The sequence below is a fragment of the Mauremys mutica genome, chromosome 11, assembly GCF_020497125.1.
Source record: "Mauremys mutica isolate MM-2020 ecotype Southern chromosome 11, ASM2049712v1, whole genome shotgun sequence".
In the NCBI taxonomy this organism is placed as follows: Eukaryota; Metazoa; Chordata; order Testudines; family Geoemydidae; genus Mauremys; species Mauremys mutica.
Window position 1 is genome coordinate 11,304,368 of NC_059082.1, and position 19,513 is coordinate 11,323,880.

The following is a 19,513-nucleotide window of genomic DNA, read 5'->3' on the forward strand; positions in this document are numbered from 1 at the left end:
TGAAGTTATCATCTAGCAAAGCACTTAAGCACATGCTTAATTTTAAGCACATAGGATGTCTCACTGAAGTCAATGAGATTACTCCCAGGACGAAAATTAAGCATGTGCTTAAGTGCTTTGCTGAATTGGGGCCTGAGTTTCTGACTTTGCTGGTGCTGTTTGGCTGCCAACAATTTTCTGCAGGACTGGTTTAATAGGGAAGCAGATATTTTCAGACAGAACAAATAATTCTTTATGTAAAATGAAAAGGTAGAATATATAAAATACTGCAGATTGCAGTAAAAATGGCAGACACACTAAAACATTACATCTCCTAACCCTGAGAGTGCCCCTCTGCCCCATCTTGGATGTTAAAGCACTTGTTTTGGAGGATGGAGCAAGCAATGGTGTTGTTCCCCAGCCCACAATCTTCCTCATGTAAACTGTTCAACAGAAAACCTGAAAGCACCAGCTCCTGTCATCCCTTAATTTGTTCAAGCAGAGAGAATGGGAAGTGACATCATAAAGGGGACAGGCATTCATTGAGTTCTGGTAAGATTCTGGTACTATTGAGCACACTCCAAAGTCATTTTTCTGTTGCTTAGTTATTTTAATTGTAATTTCCCCCACCTCACCTCTTCCCCCCCCCCACCACCACCACCACCACCAAACCAAGCTAAGGCAACTAGTCCTCAGTGAGGACTATGTCCCACCCAGCTTTAAAACTTCAGCCATTTTTGTTGTTGTTGTTGTTCTGTTTTTAAATGAGTGGATACAACTTCTTTACAATGAGAAAGGTGTTTGCTTCTTGCTTTCCTAAACTTCCAAAAAGCAGCTGAAAAGATTTTGATCTACTTTCTCCCCACACCATCACTCTCTGCTCTTTTCTTTCTTTAATTATTTATTTTTGAAGAGACCAGCATGGAAAGTTTCAGCCCCAAATGTGAACCTATTTTATACAAGCCATTAGCACATGAAAACAGGGAGTTGTCATGCAAGATAATTTTCCAACTTTACTACCAGGGGTGTTATCAATACTCACTGTAATACTGTTCACACTGCCTGTCATGCTGTGTGTTGTCTCACTGTTTCCTTGCATTCCCCCCCGCCCCCCAAAATGTGTCTGTATCCATCTGTAGTCCTCTGTCTTTTACTTGTATAATAAAATCTTTGGGGCAGGGACTGACTGTCTTTTTGTTCTGTGTTTGTAGAGTGCTTAGAGCTATGGGGTCCTGGTCCAGGACTGGAGTTCCTAGGAGATACCAGAATGCAATTCCGTTTCTGTTCTCCCATGATCGCCCTCTCTTCACATTTGCTTACAGAACAAAAACTGCAGTACTATGTAGTAAAACACACCCTTTTATGTAATTTTGCTCAGCTGTGCCAACAACAACGATTTGGTCAATCCTATTATGATGTGCAATTACTTTCTTGGAGTATCGAGAAGCAACAATGAACAAAGACATATCTGAAATGTTACTACTGAAAGGTGATGTGACATACATACAGAAAAACAGTGCAATTACGTTTTCAGACCAAAATAGCATATTGAACTGATGAACTACTGATATTTCAGTAGTTTTCTTTCCAAATCAATCATATTTGGACTGAAAGGGATTGGCAACCTTTCTGACAGTAAGGCGGACTGTAAACACTGACCAACCAAGAAACCAAGACATAACTATATACACATACAACGCCCCCCCACCCACCCCCAAAAAGAGGTTGTTCATATCGAGTTCTGAGTTGCTTCAGAGGGACAGAAAGAAGAGGGAAAGAAATGCAATTTGCTCCCAATGAAACCAACGTTCGATTGATACACGTGCCAAGGTAACTTACAGACAGCAAAGGGATCGCAACTTTTCCAAGAAAATCAGGGGGTTTATCTCCATCTTCATCAAACACTGTCACTTCAAGAACATCGTGGATATCTTTAATAGGGCTAGAATAAGAAGCACAAAAAATGGTCTGTACACATGCAGTCTGCTCCAGGAAGATCAGAGAATAGTGTTTCACTAATTAAGTCTGCATTACCTTGGAGTATAAAACTAGCATTTAATTAAATTCCAAAAATTAAATCAAACCAAGGCTATTCCCCAAGCTTTTCCCTCATGCAGGATTCACGTATCCATGTGAAAGACAACAATTATTGCTAGACGGTCAGATATCTTTGTGTGTGGATGTTGACACTGATGGCACATAGGAGGAGGAGGAGGAGGAAGGTGGGCAAGAGAAGAAGACTTTAGGAAGGTGTGTATATGTGGCAAAAAAGGTATTTAAAGAAGAAAACTTCTCTCATTTTTTCCCTGACTTAAGCAATTCTCCTCATTTCTAAATTACTAAAAAACAAGCCAAATTGTTTAAAAACTTCTAAAAACCCATAAACATAATAGTTAATATTATTATTATTTCCATCCAATCCATATGCTTTACTGGGGATGACACCTGCCTGCTAATCTCAACTGGTTATCAGGATCATTAATAAATAAGAGATTCATCCAGGGAAATGTATTGCTGTCTGTGTGAGCTTGGGTAACTGTAGATGACTGGAGGGAGGGAGGAGGGAAGGAAGCAAGCTATTGTTTATCCAAGTGGAATTGACACAACCAAACACCGAGGCTTCGTCTGGCTTTGGTCTCTTAGAATAACGGTTCTCTACCGGGGCACATATATCTCTGGAATACGCAGAGGTCTTCCAGGGGGTACATCAACTCATCTAGATATTTGCTCAGACTACATAAAAAGTACTAGCAAAGTCAGTACAAACTGAAATTTCATTCAGACAATGACTTGTTTATACTGCTCTATATACTAATCACTGAAATATAAGTGCACTATTTATATTCCAATTGATTTATTTTATAATTATATGGTAAAAATGAGAAAGTCAGCAATGTTTCAGTAATAGTGTGCTGGGATACTTTTGTATTTTTATGTCTGATTTCGTAAGCAAGTCGTGAGGAGAAACTTGGAGGTACACAAGACAATTCAGACTTGGGAAGAGGTACAGTAGTCTGGAAAGGTTGAGAGTCACTGTAGTAGAAGATAAGCCTCATAGAGCTGCTACTCTAGCTAGAAGACAACTAATTCCAGGAACATTCCTGCAACGGGGCCACAACTTAGGATGAATGTCCACCAAGGATGGAGCTTGGAACCTATGGCACTAAAAGCATTAACTAAAATACTAATTCCCCATGCCGGCTGCTGTAGAAAACTCATTAATCTCTTAGGTTGAGAAATTAGAGGGAGACCCAGTAAAGGGAGACAAATACCTACACTAGCGTAATGTGAGTTACATAAACAGCAATTAAATATATACCCATAAAGTTTTGAGAGCCCCGAAAAAGTAAATGGCTACCAGAACCTGCCCGTTTATGAGGCTTTACCTCCACATGTGAACATAAGAACATAAGAAAGGCCGTACCGGGTCAGACCAAAGGTCCATCTAGCCCAGTATCTGTCTACCGACAGTGGCCAATGCCAGGTGCCCCAGAGGGAGTGAACCTAACAGGCAATGATCAAGTGATCTCTCTCCTGCCATCCATCTCCATCCTCTGACGAACAGAGGCTAGGGACACCATTCTTACCCATTCTGGCTAATAGCCATTTATGGACTTAGCCACCATGAATTTATCCAGTCCCCTTTTAAACATTGTTATAGTCCTAGCCTTCACAACCTCCTCAGGTAAGGAGTTCCACAAGTTGACTGTGCGCTGCATGAAGAACTTCCTTTTATTTGTTTTAAACCTGCTGCCTATTAATTTCATTTGGTGACCCCTAGTTCTTGTATTATGGGAATAAGTAAATAACTTTTCCTTATCCACTTTCTCAACATCACTCATGATTTTATATACCTCTATCATGTCCCCCCTTAGTCTTCTCTTTTCCAAGCTGAAGAGTCCTAGCCTCTTTAACCTTTCCTCGTATGGGACCCTCTCTAAACCCCTAATCATTTTAGTTGCCCTTTTCTGAACCTTTTCTAGTGCTAAAACATCTTTTTTTGAGGTGAGGAGACCACATCTGTACACGGTATTCGAGATGTGGGCGTACCATGGATTTATATAAGGGCAATAATATATTCTCAGTCTTATTCTCTATCCCCTTTTTAATGATTCCTAACATCCTGTTTGCTTTTTTGACCGCCTCTGCACACTGCGTGGACATCATTTTTCAAAGATAAATTGAAAAAACACCATTCAAATAGTTGTACACAGGCTATTAGTGATATAAAATGTCAGAAATGTTCAGACTACACTGATGGGCACAGTCCAAGAACCTAAACAGAACAGAAAGTCATATAGAATGCATATGACAAGAACAGATTTACTAAAACATTCCAATCTGGACTTTGTAAGCTCAAGATAAATAGTGATGCATGCGGAGCTTCTTGAGAATAGACAAATAGGGTAAGAAGGAGAGTTACAAAAGCGACACACAGTAGGGTCCAGAGGACAAAAGAGGTCTAGATGTTCCACAATTTCATTTTCTGGCACCAGTGAACTCAGTGGAAATACATGGTAGAGTTTTTTCCATCGACCCCACAGCAATAAGATATGAAACCTTTAACCTTGTTCAAATCCAGCCCAGCCACTCTGCATGCTAGCTTGTATGATCTGAATCAATACTACTAAAACTAGTTTCCTAGTGGACTAGCATCCACATCATTAAGATAAAACTGCCACCCTTTATCAGTAGTCTCAACAGCAGTGGACAAAGAATGAATCGTTTAAGGAAAGCAGAGACTCTTCTCTCAGCTCCAATAAGTGGTTATTATTCCACTTTAGCCCTAAAAAAAAAAAAAAATCTTAGGTGGGTCACTATTGGAGAAATTTTCCCTATAAAAGCCCATGTGATGACCTTGCTTTGCATCTATTCTGTGAATACTGAGGCCTTCAGTCTCCAGGGCACTTTTCACAGGCATCAAATTCACACACATTTTTGGTTTGATTAAGGTGTAAATTTCTGGTTTGGGTAGGGCTTCTTATTGCCTAATTTAAACTCAGCTGTTTTATCATGGACAATCAGGACTCTACTTCCTGTTCATTTAAAAATTAAATTATGTGCAGAACCACAGTTCTATCATGTCCAAACAAAACACAAGTTTTATTTTAAATTATGGAAAACCTAAGAGTGACTATATCTAGGTTTCCATTTTCAGGTCTGCTATATAACTTCTGGGAATCTATTATATATAGTCATGATTCTTCCTACAAATATCCCAGTTTCTTCTTGTTATGACTTCTATTAATAAACTCCATGCCAGGATTGAAAAAGGCAAAATGCTTTAATGGAGAAATATCAAATACAACTCAGTCAATCTCTTCTTCCTATGGAGAAAGTGATATTTATTTTAGGGAACATGAGGTAAAGTTTGGGATATATCTTTTATATTGGGGCTGTTCACTGTTTCACATTTACAGCATGTTTTCAAATGCAATTCACTTACAAGGTAAAAACTTTGTTCCATTCTGGGTTGAGGTTTTTGTAAATTGTGTGGGTCTGAAGTCTGTCGTTGCCCAACTCTAACACACAGAAAGGGTCACTTTTACCTGTGGAAAGAACAGGTGGAAAAACAAAGAAGGGTTAGATAATGTGATGGTAGTTAGCTCACTCTTTTTGCAGCAGGGTTGGGAGAAGGAGATCTGTAGGTCAAGTAAGAATAAACTGCACTGAGGTGACTGGAAATTGTCTTCCTCTCTCTGAATTACTAAATTAACAACACAACCACTGTTTTCCTCTCTGAAACTTTATCAAAGCACTTTCTATTCTAATCCACGTAGGCAACTTTTGCTAGTAACAGAGAACTGAAAGCTTATCAAGAATAATCTTTACATCTTTGGTAATTAGGAAGATCAGCCAATATTGACTATCAAGAAAAATGACATGCAATAAGAGAGGTAGTGCCATTCTGAACAAGTGTCCATTTTTATATTCTCCTCCACGGATGGTCAAGGGTTATGAACCATGAAGACTTTTAGCCTGGGTTATAGAAATGTCAGGGCTTCAGTTAGTTCAATTTGCTTTATCATCTGCTGAAAGCTTCTGCTTGTGTCAGTTGATTATATAATCTAAGTCAATGTTTCCCAAACTTGGGATGCCATTTGTGTAGGGGAAACCCCTGGTGTGCCGGGACAGTTTGTTTACCTGCCCCATCCGCAGGTCCAGCGCGGGCCGAGGGATGTACTGGCCGCTGCTTCCCGCAGCTCCCATTGGCCTGGAGCAGCAAACCACGGCCAGTGGGAGCCGTGATCGGCCGGACCTGCAGATGCGGCAGGTAAACGGACCGGCCTGGCCGGCCAGGGGCTTTCTCTACACAAGCGGCGTCCCAAGTTTGGGAAACACTGCTCTAAGTACATGCAGCCTCATAAAATAAGCAAAGTATTGTGCCCACTTCAGCACCAGTCCTGCAATGAGATTTGCACGAGTAGATCTCTGAATCCATACAGACACCCAGTGACTTCAGTGAGAGTCAGGTCAGACTAATGCACTCAATTGCTGGATCAGGGCATAGAGTGAGAAACGTATTAAAGGAAAGAGTGTATCAGAGTGGAAGCGTTTTATGGGGAAGGTATATTTCCTAGTGACTTTTCTCAATAAGCAGAGGATTGCAATACCTGCATTTGGCACAGCATGGAACTTTAAAACAATCGAGCTTTCAGACAAACTTCACTATAAACAGAATTCCTATGAGCCTATTCAGCTGTATATATGATTTAAGTTCATTATCTTAGATATTCATATTTACATTTAGCTCAACTGCAGGCATTCTAGTCTTACTTTTATTTAGGTTATTATGTATCTCAGCCATGGAGACATTTATATAAAAGAAAACAGGTTTTAGCAGACTTCTGTTGATTTTTTTAATTGCTGTTATTAATATAGTACCCAAACTGTGCCAGGCACTTTACAAACAAATAAGGAGACCCGGTATCTATCCTGAGGAGTTTACAGCCTAAGTAGAAATGTTTTCCAGTATCTAAACAGTGAATATTTACCAGTCACTTTTGGAAAGTTTTAATAATCTCCCATTATAGTGGAGTCTCTTCGTCTCCTACCCAGCTATACACTGGAACCAGGTACAAGTGGCAAATGTACTTAATGATGTAGAGAAACTGTTTGAAACGCAAAATGGTATATGCCAAAAGACAATCCTACTCTATAATTTTGTGTTCTGAATACCATTTTTTGGTCAGTGAGCAAATGCCGTCTTTGAACAGAATGCTCATGTGCACACAAAAACAGCCAATGAAGCAGAAAAAGTCATTTCACATTGACAAAACTATTATCTAGGAATATATATATATAAAAAAGGGGAGGCTCAAGTTTGAACTAGTTGGGGTTGATGAGGTTTCTCATATAATCCCTCGACATATTTAGTTCTACATTTTCAATATGGGACATGGTAACTGGTCTAAACCTGGTTCAAATAGTACCTGTGAGTTTTCAGAAAGCTCTTTAAAAGCCAGAACTGCATGCAATAATGTAATGTTCTGATTCTCATTATTACTGTAGGTTAAAAACTCAAATTTGGTAAACTGCACAGTACCAACATGCACCAACCTATAACAGAAATACCAACCATACTGAAATCTGATCTTCATTACTGTAGTAACAAGGTATAAAATGGCATTACACTTAGAATTGGATAATTGGTCTGCAGAAGTATTCCCGTCATTGAATCATCATTGAGCTACTGAGAAAATATGACACATGCTCAGACTGCTCTTCTATTAACCCTTTGAAGTCTTTGTATTTTTTATTGTCTCCTTGATTGTCTCTTTATCAGATTTTTAGCTGGACCTTAAGCTACTTTTTATCAAAAATAATAAATCTGAACAGTCTCCCAGGCAGTGGAGGAAATACAGCACTGCTTTGGGAGGGTTCTACTATGGAAGCACATAATTGCTGCACTAATCATTTATGAATGGCTCAGAACAGATAATTAATCTTTGTGTCTCTCATTTCACGATCAGAAATTTATGCTATTTTTTTACCTAAAATGGCTGAATCCTTTTGCAATTTGGCGGGTCTATTACCACATAATACTAGGATATTTTCAGCACTGCCATTGCAAAACAATTTGTCATTTGCCTCATGAATCAGGCTCAGGCTCAAAGCCTCGGTTATTTTGAATATAATGACAGACTAAGTAACCTTGCACTTAAACAGGATTTCATTCTGAGCTGTGCACAAGGAACGTGTGTTTCAGACCCTTTATGAAAAGTCTTTCAATTGCAAAATCAAGATCCCCAGAATCTCTTTCAGTGTTCATTATCCCACAAATGCATACACTCCTGTTTAAGCATTTAGGGAAATGGGGCCAAATCCATTGCTTCTATAACTCCATTGGCCCTCACAAAGGATGAGCACAGCCAAGATCCAAATCTGTCCTTGGACAAAACTCCCTGTAATATGCTGTGTGTTTGTAGGTAGAATTAGTCCCATAGGTTATAAAGGCTTTTTTTTACTACGGTACATTTAGCCTTATTAAGTTTACTAATGAAGAGCAGCTAAAGTAACTAATAAACCAATACAGGCTTACATACTGTAGCAGCCCTTTATCAGTCAGGTGAAAGGCCAGCTGAGAAAACTCAAGATCAAAGGCAAAGCTTCTGACCCACATAGCTCTATCCTGGTCATTATTGCACATGGACTTTTTTATATTTTTTAATGAAGATCTGCACATTAATCCTTTCAGTTCTTCAATGCATTGCTAGTATATAAAAAAGTCCATTACCTGTTCCCAGGGGGAGGGTGGGAAGGGGCAGGGGGGCTACACTTATAAGTAACACTATTTATTGGCTGAACTTTTGACAACGTGGGGTAGTATCTTTTATAGTCCTTACTTTGGAGAAATGCTGCTGATGTTACAATCAGAGATTGGCCTGAATAACAGCCCCAGGTTGGGTTGACAGTGCTTTCTCTTTAGTGCTCTGCCTCTCTGATGAGTCAAAAAGAACCAGAAGATAAAGTATATTGTCATTACAATCAGACCTGTATCTGAAGTATACACCACTAAAGATACTGGCTGTAGTAGATCTCATGTCTATCATGGATATATTTTTTTAAATGTCATCATTTGCCATTATTTCATCAGTCACCACTCAGTGGAATCAGCTTCTAAGAAGTGCCCTGCAAAAATAACATAATGCCCAATACATCTGATCTCCTCAAAAGAGGGCAGAAGTTATTTTTCCTATTAAGAGAGAAACTACGATATTAAGTATATTTTGCATCAGATTCACTATTTAGCTGCAATAGGAACCAGTGTTCACAGTTTTCCAGCACAGATAAACCTCCACTGAAAAGGGAGCATTCGCCCATGTGTTCAGGCAGCCTAGACAAGTGCTTAACAGGGTACTAGGTAAATGTGGAACATTAAAGAATTTGAAGATTTCTATAATTCTATTATTTAGTTCATGAGCTCACAAGAAGTTGCTGAGAAACTGTACCTCCAGCAAACAGCAGTTGAATTATGGTCACTTTGTAGATACTTTTCCAAGACTTATTTTCCAGATTCATATTGAAAGAAGCAAGAGCAAAATAGTGCCCCAGCATTCTAAATCCTCCCAATTAAATCCATGTAATGAGGGGCCGAATTTTCACCCCAGAACAGAGCTATTTTCCATTTGCCCCAATCTAGCCCTCCATTGGTTAGGAAAATGTTGTCCCAACAGTGACGAAGAAGGGTTCCCCTGATAACACAGGTCACAACTCACAAATGAACATGTATCTCACCAATGGGTACAGCCTGCAGTAAATCTGATGTTAAAAATAAACAACATGGTCTAAAATATATATTTTAACTGCTGACAGGCCTCTCTCTCCAGTCCAGTATACTGATACTTAAGTCTCTGGGTGTTTTTTTTGTGATTCCTAGATTACAGTGATCCTCTACTACCATGGACTCAACTAGTCAGTCAGCAAAGGGAAGTGAATGGAGCTTCACCCTCAGAGAATAATTGCCTGTTAGCACTACCTGACAAGTGTCATTCATATGCAACTAACATATGCAACTAACATATGCAGTTCCTGCCTCGTAATAGCCAAGAACATGTCCAGTGAGTTAATGTTTGTGATTATGTCTGTTCTACAGCCATCAAGGTAAAGCCTGGCTCTCTCCAGCTGGGGCTGAATACACCTGGGACCTCTGTCCACTGGGGCTGATCACACTTCTTGTGCCACATGTGGAACATGGTTACACCCGCCTATCAGCTGAAAATGGAGTGCAGTGTTTAACCCAGAGCATTTAACACAGCTCCTACAGGGGCTGTGCTTCTGAATTAAAGATCACTGGCACCAATCACTATTTACAGCAATAATAGTGAATCACTTCCCTTGTGCTGAAACTAGTCTATATTAGAGCCATGAACGTAGGGGCTGGAGGGTGAAGCGGTGGGACAGAGAACTGCAAGAGAAAAGTAAGGACATCTCATATCATGTTCTGTAGAACTTGGGGACGCGGAATGGTTAGATGTAAACGGCTCACAGGCTACAAAGAGACATACCATGCGACGATGGAAAAGTAATTTTCCTAGCTATTCAGATGTGACCTAGGAAGACCTTGATGCCACAACAATTTGGCCACTTGAGTGCCTCTGCTTCAGACAGAAATCTCAGGTAGCTTTCCATCTATGGTTGACAGCAAGTCTAAACTGCACTTAATGAGATGGTGTGCTCTGGTGGCCTAAGCACAGGACTAGGAATTCAATCCAGCAAACCCTTATCTTTGTGGGTAAGGTTTTGCAGGATAATAGTTACAGTTCCAGCATTAGAAACAGGTACCAGGGCCTGTATTGCACAGAAACATCCCACAGTTCAACTCACAAGAACCCTAATTTATTTAAGTGATTGGGAAAAAGACAAAAACTTACTGGACATGCCACTCATAAATATGAAGGGAAAAGCTGTCCCCAGTGCAGTGGGCCAACAAAATCTGTTCATCACATAAGCCCTACATTGGGGACTTAAGTGATGCATAGGGCTTGTGGGACTCCAGTTCCCAGGCATGTATTTTACCTTTAAAGCTTTAACAAGTGGGTGATACACAAGTTTTACTTTGTCTTGCTAGACTCGTGGCACTGCCTTCTGAGTGATGGATTCACTAACATGCACTACACCTCAAAAACATGTAACATGGCATCAAAACACATCAGAAAAGACCCAAAAGAAAAAGAAGGAAGACACTTAATACCTGAAAAATCTGCTGCCAACAGGTCGACTGCCTTTAAAACTTTGACCTGTAAGAAGCCTATGTCCTTCATGTCCTGAAGGGAGTTCTTTATACACTGGAAAAAAAATAGTGAAGACACTTTTTTAAATATAATAATTCAGTGAGATAGATTTTGAAGGACTACTAGAAAACCTTAAGTCTTAGGGCATATCTATACTTACGGCTAAATGAGCACTGCTTTGATCGATGCAACAGTGTCGATTTAGTGGGTCTAGTGAAGACCTGCTAAGTCAATGGCAGAGTGCTAGCCCATCGACTTCTGTACTCCAGTTCCCCAAGAAGCGTAAGGTAAGTAGATGGGAGAGTGTCTCCCATCGACACAGAGGCGGGAACACCGCTGTAAATCGATCCAAGTTACGTCAACTTCAGTTACATAATTTACATAACTGAAGTAGTGTAACTTAGGTCAACTTATAGCTTTAGTGTAGACTAGCCCTTAATTTTGGTCCCTGTCCCCACTGCTCAATGTTTCACTATCAGATACTCACTCACACAACTGTACCAACCCTGATCCCATTGCAACACACTTACACTGTTCATGCCAGAATGTAAACTGGCTGTTTATCATTTATTTTTATTCATATTTAATCTTCAGTGTACAGGAGTTAAATGATTAATTTAGGCAAGGAGATTCAAGGGAAACAAGCACATATCTGAATACTAAAATAGCATTATTCCAAAACTAAGTATAAGATATATTTAGAGAGGCACCATGAGCCTATGGCTAGCGTACAGAAGTCAGAGTCAAGGATCTGGGCACCATTCACAGCTCTACCATTGACTCAATCACTTAAACTCTCTGTACCTCCGTTTCCCTGTCTATAAAATGGGAGTGATAATGTTTATTTATTCTGTGTAGCACTTTAAGATCTCTGGTTTACTACAGAAAGTACTAAATATTATCATCAGGCTTTATCTTCCCAAAGTGAACAGATCAGAGCACATTCCCACAATGAGAAAAGAATTCTAAATAATACTCTCTCTCATTATGATTTTTTTTAACATTCATGGTCTCTCATTTCCTAAGATAATGTCTTAATGTAATTCAAGTTTTCAAAAGGGAACTGTTAGTTTAAAAACTGCCACATGCAAACAGCCAAATTGCTAGAGGCTAACTGCTCTGTCTATTCACTTGTCACACTAAACATAATTATGGTGTGTGATACCTTTTTCCATTAGAAGCTGTGTTATTACGACTGGGACAGATCTTCTTTTGATGCAATTTTCAGTATTTTTTTAATAAAGTAGAAACAAAACAAAAACTCACATAGCGCTGGGAAATCTGTTTCCTTTCACTGGGGTCTCCCAAGGGGCAGACACATAGATCAGAGATAGAAACTCCTGAACAGGGGGTAACAGCAATTAGCATTAGAAGAGACCCCAGATGCTTCTCCACCGGCAGTTCTAAAACATTGGTCTGCTTGCTAGGTAGCGCAGTAATATCCACTTTACACCTAGAATAACATTGTCATGGATTAATAATAAAGAGGATTACTTTAATGGGACAAATAAATCTTAACACGTACACTTTTAAAAATAAGGCTTTTTTTTTTAACCCATCATTAAGGATGCAGATGAACCAAGTTTAGAAATCTAATTTACTTTTCACCATTTGGGCTGTTTGGTCAACCTGGGGGAAATGTGGGGAGGGGGTGTGTGGAGCGGAAAAGGAATGAGAAAAGCTAGTTAGTTTCACTTTGTTTCTTGTCAGTTTCATTTCTGGTTTCCTTGCACTAGCACAGGGATTGAATATTAGGACTGCAGCCTCTGTAGTGGTGAGGTTTTAAATCCAACTCTGCTCTCCTCCCCCACAAAACCCTAATGTCTTCTGATTTCTAAAATGGTAAAATTATTATAATTTGAGTGGAAATACAAAGTCGAAATGTTGTGTCTAAAATACCAGCTTCATTTAAGGCACAGACTTCATTTTATGCTACATTGTACTGTATGCCCTGATCTCCTTTACAAACCTTACTAGCTCTAGGCTTTCAGTGTATTGTTATATTTCCCAGAGGGGCAGTGTGGCTTGCAGGTAACCTGCCAGCTCATAATGCACATTGTTATAGTCTCTGACACTTTTGAGAAAAAAAAAAAAAGAAAGGACACATTAATGAGAGAGACAACAAAACAAGAGACCAGGTTGGGGTAAGAAGAGAGAGTTTGCCGGAGAGCCTGAAAGCAAATGGTCAAATGTGACAAAGTCTATACACCTAGCGCAGCTAACTGCCTTCTATGTGGAAGTCCAGTAAATGGAGTGGAACTTTCAGGAAGCTCTATTGGTTTTGGCATTTAAAAATAAGCTGAACAAAAGTTTCCAGTTTTTTAAAAAAAAGCAAGCAGGAGAAACTTTATTTCCATGGTATATGGGGAGTCACGTTTCTCCAGCGGATGTGGGATGGATGATAGAGAGAATTCTCACTCCACTTAATGCCTGCCGACAAGTTTTTATTTAAACAAAACTTGTTAAGGTGTTGTCTTAATAGGCAAAAATTCCACAGGGGTCCCCGAGGTGGGTTTCTTCTGGGTAAATGGTGCATGCACTGCTCGTGATTGATCCCATTCCAGTTGTAGAGCTGGAGTGGTTTGTACCCATCTGCTATAAATTGCATGCTTTCTGCTTTTTAAGAGCCTATTTTCTGTAAATGTTTGGAAAAACCTCTCAAAAACATTTAAATTAACACACACAAAAAATCTAACCTAAGAAGTAAAAATCACTGGTGTGATGAGAGTGTAAGCCGCTCACTTGCTCTGCATTAGGAAGCGTTTATTTGAATAAGATTCTAACTACTGGAATCAATGGACATGCCTCTCACTCTCTGTGAACTCGATGTAGTGCACAGTGTTAAACACACAACTAGTTGTAAGTTTATTCTTATTGATTGCATCCAAGTGCTACGGAAGAGGAAACAAGGTAACCAAGAAAAGAGCACCCAAGTTCCACATACTACACAAAGGCCGATTTCAACCCATTTTCCCAGTGCGAGAGCTTGCATTTAATGCTCCTTGCTACACCTTCAGTCCTGGAAGGCGAGGAGGTGGGAAAAGAGAAATACAAAGACATTTTCCTCAAACTCTTATCCCTTTAATCCAAGAGATCGATATCACCTTTGCCATGTTTTCTGGTCGCTTCTCACAGTCTATCAACCTAACTATCCTAAATAAGTTCAGCTTCAGCTTTCATTCAATATTGGTAACTGTATGCAGAATGTTGCCAAATACACAAAGCAAAACTGAGAAAAACTCAGAAAATATTGCTTTTTCTCCAATCTCTTTTAGTGATCATAACTGTAGGTGTTATGTACAATAAGAGTAGGTGGGGGGAGGGGGAAGAAGACAATTATTTGAGAGAAAGGAGTACATCTTACACAGATACAACTTCATCAGAAATCTGTGTCATAAAAGTAGAGTTATATTTAACTCCAGTTTGTTTTGGTTAAGGCTGACTGTTTTCACCCATTCAAAAAATTAATATCAACAAAAGGTCAAAGAGAAGATTGAGTGTAAGGGTGTGGGGAGGGACGCAGATGTGGGAGTGTAAGCATTGTTTCCTCAACTCATTTTTGATTTCCATAGAAAGTAACTGACTCAAAACATCTGTGTTCACTCAAGTTACTGGTATGCCTTATCTATATGTGATACAGTTTTTCCTTAGAAAATTGCAAACAGGCTCCACATCTGCACTGGAAAAAGGCAAAACTCTTAGAGAATTAGTACACTTAATCTGATTCATTTGAGTCATTTAATTTAATTGATAAGACGGCAAAAAATTGTCGTGAAAAATTAATCAAGAATTGAGTTTAACAGATTAATGTAGTAATTTCTACACCAGCAATCAGCTCTCGACTACTGCTACTATGGTCCAATTACTTTCACAGCACTTCCCTTACGCTCTGGAAACCATTGTTTTCTCTCTTACTGTTACACAAGTGAGTGGAACTTCGCTATTACTATTGATTTCACGTGGAAGGAGTTCAGATACTACCGTGATGGGCAGCAGTATACAAGCCTAGGACGAAGCACCACATGAAGTAATACTAGGTAATTCAATCACTTGTTCAAAGTCAGCTCAAATGGAGAGCAAATGACTAAACCCACACATTTATTTATGCTTTTAGGAGACCAAAATACCCCCTTGAGCTAAATTCCTAATATAACATTCCTGTGTAGTGGCAATCTCAGTTTTCTACTCACCTCCTTCCCCCAAATTTATATCTCCCCAGTTCTTAGTTCAGTACTTGCCTCTAATCACCTCTCTAAAACCTACTATCTAATCTCCCCCCCCCCCCATATTAGTACACCTGTATATGTTAGGTAGAGATACAGATGTAACCTACTGGTCAGCATGTGTATCCATCCCCCCTCTGTTCCCTACCCACGCAGAATCAGAGTTTGTTATTGACTCCAGCTTCAATTCCAGCTGTAGAAATTCACGTTTAGCTCTGCAGGTCACCGGTTCAATCCCTGGTATGTTGGCCAAGGTGGCCACACAAACACACACCCAACACTGCACATTATATAAACATTTTCTGGTTGTAATATATTTTAACGTGTATTAAAAGATTGCCCTGTTGGCCGATTTGCACTCTGCATACTTTGGCATCATTCAGTTCCTTGCCCCTTTTTTGTTTCCAGTAATTTTGCAGTTTTATCATTTGAGTTCAGTGCTAATTTGGAGGAGAGGGGTTGTTTGTTGGCTTTTACTCTAACGTTAGATTTTTACTCGCTGCAATTGATCTTAACCTCTTACTCATGACCACAATTTATATTAATATTTTATACTGCAGGCAACTCAGTGCTTGACTAGATTATAGTCAATAAAAGAAAATAGGATTTAAAAGATGAGTCTTAATATTTGGATAGGGATTTCAAACTCCACAAAGGCCAGGAGTGTTTGGATATAGGGTTTTGGTGTCACCCATTCTATAGCTAGGTATTTTGACCCCGAACTCTTCTTATAGCTTGGTGGAGCTCAAATCCAGGGTTTTGGTCTGGCTCTCAGAGCCTTACTCCTCAGTACCTACTGCACTGCTGTATAATTGGATTGTTTCTTGGTGCAGAGATACTACTGGTACTTGCCAGAGGCATCCCTCATAAAGATGTCACACTCACTCTCTTATTTAATGGCTTATAATGATCTTTCCTTAAGTCTAGCAATTTTCCTAAAACCTATTTCTAGAACTAAATTTGTGTAAAATCAACATTTTACAGTGTCTCTCTCTCAAAGCGTATTCCTTAATGCGGAAACATTCTCTTCGAATTTTGCACAAACAATTTCATTCAGCCTAGGCAGATTCTGCAAACTTTAACATCTTCATTTATTAACCCATCAACAACGTCTTCTGCTTAAAGTTTGCCTTTTGTCCTGACGGATACAAAAACACTGAACAAATGTTACTAACAGTTCTATGCAGACTAAATAGAAGGAACATTTCACCCACACTGAAATCAGCCACCCTGGTGTTTTGTTGCGGCAGCTGAACTATACAACGCTTCAGATATAGTTTTCCTCCTCATTTTATATACTGATTGGAAATGAAAGGGGAATTAGGCAGGCAGAATCTAATAACCCAACATGTAATTTGACCAAGACCCTGAGATTATTTTACTACATATAGCATCCCCTCCACACCAAAAAAAAATTACCAAAGGGCTATTTTCTTGACAGAGTGACTGGTATGAGATTGCTCTGATAGCTCGCTGACCAGCTCAGAAGCGGACAAAGGTCCTAAGCCCTAGCAATAACATGACCTTTACACGGAAGGCATGGTATACTACTTATCGCACACACTCCAATATCTACAGTTCAGGGCATAGAACAGCTCTGTACTGGCTCCACACTCAGTGTTTATATCTTATGAAAGGAAGATAAGAACTCAGCAGGAAAGACAGAAGAAGAAAGTTAGAAGCCCAGCTATGCCCTACCCTTTGATGTTATGGTAAGGCTACCTTCTTACTGACTCCAATGGAGCCACAGCGCCTTCAGTCAAGAGCAGCAGTGTGCCTGAAAATCCAGTTACGTCTAGAAGAGGGGCCATGTAAAAATGACACTTTTTTAGTGAAGAGAACCGTCCCCTGAGTTAAATCCTGGCTCTGTGGAAATCAATGGAAGTTTTAGCATTAAATTCAGTGGGTTCAGGATTTCAACACATGTGTCTAGTCAGATCTGGCTGCTTCCATGTTAAAGCACATTTTACTTTAATTTTTTAGATCCTACAAGCATAGCACAGCCAATATGGCTCTGGGAGAGCAAAGGGGACAACCCAGGGTACAATTGTCTCCATAGAATCTTTTCTTTATTATGGGTGATGATACAAGTGCCAGGAAGAACACAGAATGGCATGTGAATCATTGAGACAAAACAACAGTGCTATGTTTTGCAGAACTGCTTTTCAGATTAGAGCTACACATGAACTGTTCACCAAAAAAAAAAAAAAATAATAATTACTGAGTGTCAGGTGTTTCTACACTGTGAGAACAAGGCTTGTATTATACATCCAGAAACAGTGCTCCCCTATATTTGGAACACCCTTTCTAGACTCTCAACTGTAAATGCTGTCTCTACATTTCCTGTACATTGTGTTGTGTACAGTATTTCCCTGTACTTGGGAAGACGCAAGATTTTTTTTTCTGTAAATAGTAAAAAAAAATAACCTAAAAAACCCTTCTAGACCACACAGACATCTTTTTTTTTAATGCCAAAATCTTTTATAATGCTATTGTTTTGCAAAAATAACCAATTCACTGATGAATTCTTGCCACCACAAATGGTGAACTCCAGCTGCTGAAAAACTACTTAAGTATTTTTCCCCTCTATGCTAAAAGAAAACCAAGAGGAATCCTTTCAACATTAAGGAAACCGAGGCCCGATAGGAAATGTACTAGCATTTGTGGCCTAACTAGGAACAGAAAATATCAAAAGTAATGAGCACATATTCCTTGGAAGAAAGAGAGAAACAGATTCTGCAAACATTTGTCCATGTGATAAGCAAAAGTATTCAGCAAAAAGCATTTCCTGTTCTGGGAAACCACAACTATTTGTATGGCCAGAGGGCATCATTGCATTTGGTGAAGATTTGCAAATTATTTGAATGCATGAAGCAGTAAACTATTCCTACTAGTTATTATCCAATGAATGCCCTCAAAGCATGCTAAATTTAACACAATTAAAGCCAGGGTCCCTGCCCCAAATAATGACGTGTGCAGCAACTCTCCAAAAAGGGCCACATTTTTGGAGTTTAATGTACCCACTCTACACACACTCACATCAGATATAATTTAAAAGCTTATTTTATGGGTGTATGATGTGGAGCTGTCAGGTAGTGCCATAAGCCCGTAGATGAGGTGACACAATGGTATGAGAAATGAGAAAGTCTTTTGCACAGTTCCAGAAACACTGCAACAGGACTATGACTACAGTTTTTACCATGTAAGGTAATTTCAATGCCTTAATGTGGTGTTTATAGGTCAACGCTACCAAAGGACAATGCATTACAATTTTTTTATTGGTTTCACATGGTCAAGTTTGCCCCCACCCCCAGAAATGATGAAGCCATTTAGCATGTGGCAAAAATGACAAATATCAACATTTTGCAATATAGTGACTTGTGAGAGGTGCACTTGATTCTGATGGGATACGTAGCTTCCTCAACCCAATCAAGAAATCTGACATCAAAACATTTGCTGACATGCCCAAGAAGACAAAATTTAAGTCTGGCAAGGGAGGGACAATCACAGCAGCTATCAGTCCAGAAACTGTTTTCCATGGAGCCCTGTCTTTAGCAAGATGCAGAGATGGTGTTTCAATGGCAACTGTTCTTAGTCATCCAATAGGACCTGTGCCTATGTCCATCGTTTATGCCGATGGAACAATGAGAAGAACAGAGAGGGCATCAGCTGGAAGTTCAATGGGAAAGAATCCATGAGCTAATAGCATTCAACAAAGAAACCACAGTGTACATCAGAGATGCCATGGCTGTCGTACAAATGATGGCTGGAGATAAATTCCACACATACTATGAATTAGCTGCTGAGTATTTGAGGCAGGTCCTTAATGGATTTAACAAAGCTATCTCTGTAACTGAAGTCTTTGACAGATATGACAACAGTAACTCTGTGAAACTGTGGAAAGACAGTGCCAGTCAGGATCTAAGGTTGGATGCAAGCAATACCAGGTGATTGGTGGATGCTCTGTGCCTCCGTGGAAAAAGTTTCTGAACATGGCATCCAGCAAGCAGCCACTTGTCAAATTTCACTCTGAGGAGATGGCTCAAAATGCACCTGAGAGTGTAGAAGCACACTCTA

General features: G+C 39.5%; 1 protein-coding gene across 4 annotated transcripts in view; it reads right to left on the reverse strand.

Annotated features, from left to right (window-relative positions):
- The window catches only part of MCTP2 (multiple C2 and transmembrane domain containing 2), a 161,918-nt gene that overhangs the window by 69,456 nt on the left and 72,949 nt on the right, over positions 1-19,513 (reverse strand). For all 4 annotated transcript variants that reach the window (XM_044980842.1, XM_044980845.1, XM_044980844.1 and 1 more), the window contains 4 exons: positions 12,480-12,666; positions 11,174-11,267; positions 5,426-5,528; positions 1,819-1,921 (listed from right to left, as the gene is read on the reverse strand). In XM_044980842.1, coding sequence (XP_044836777.1) covers positions 1,819-1,921; positions 5,426-5,528; positions 11,174-11,267; positions 12,480-12,666 — 487 coding nt within the window. The remainder of the gene's footprint in view (positions 1-1,818; positions 1,922-5,425; positions 5,529-11,173; positions 11,268-12,479; positions 12,667-19,513) is intronic.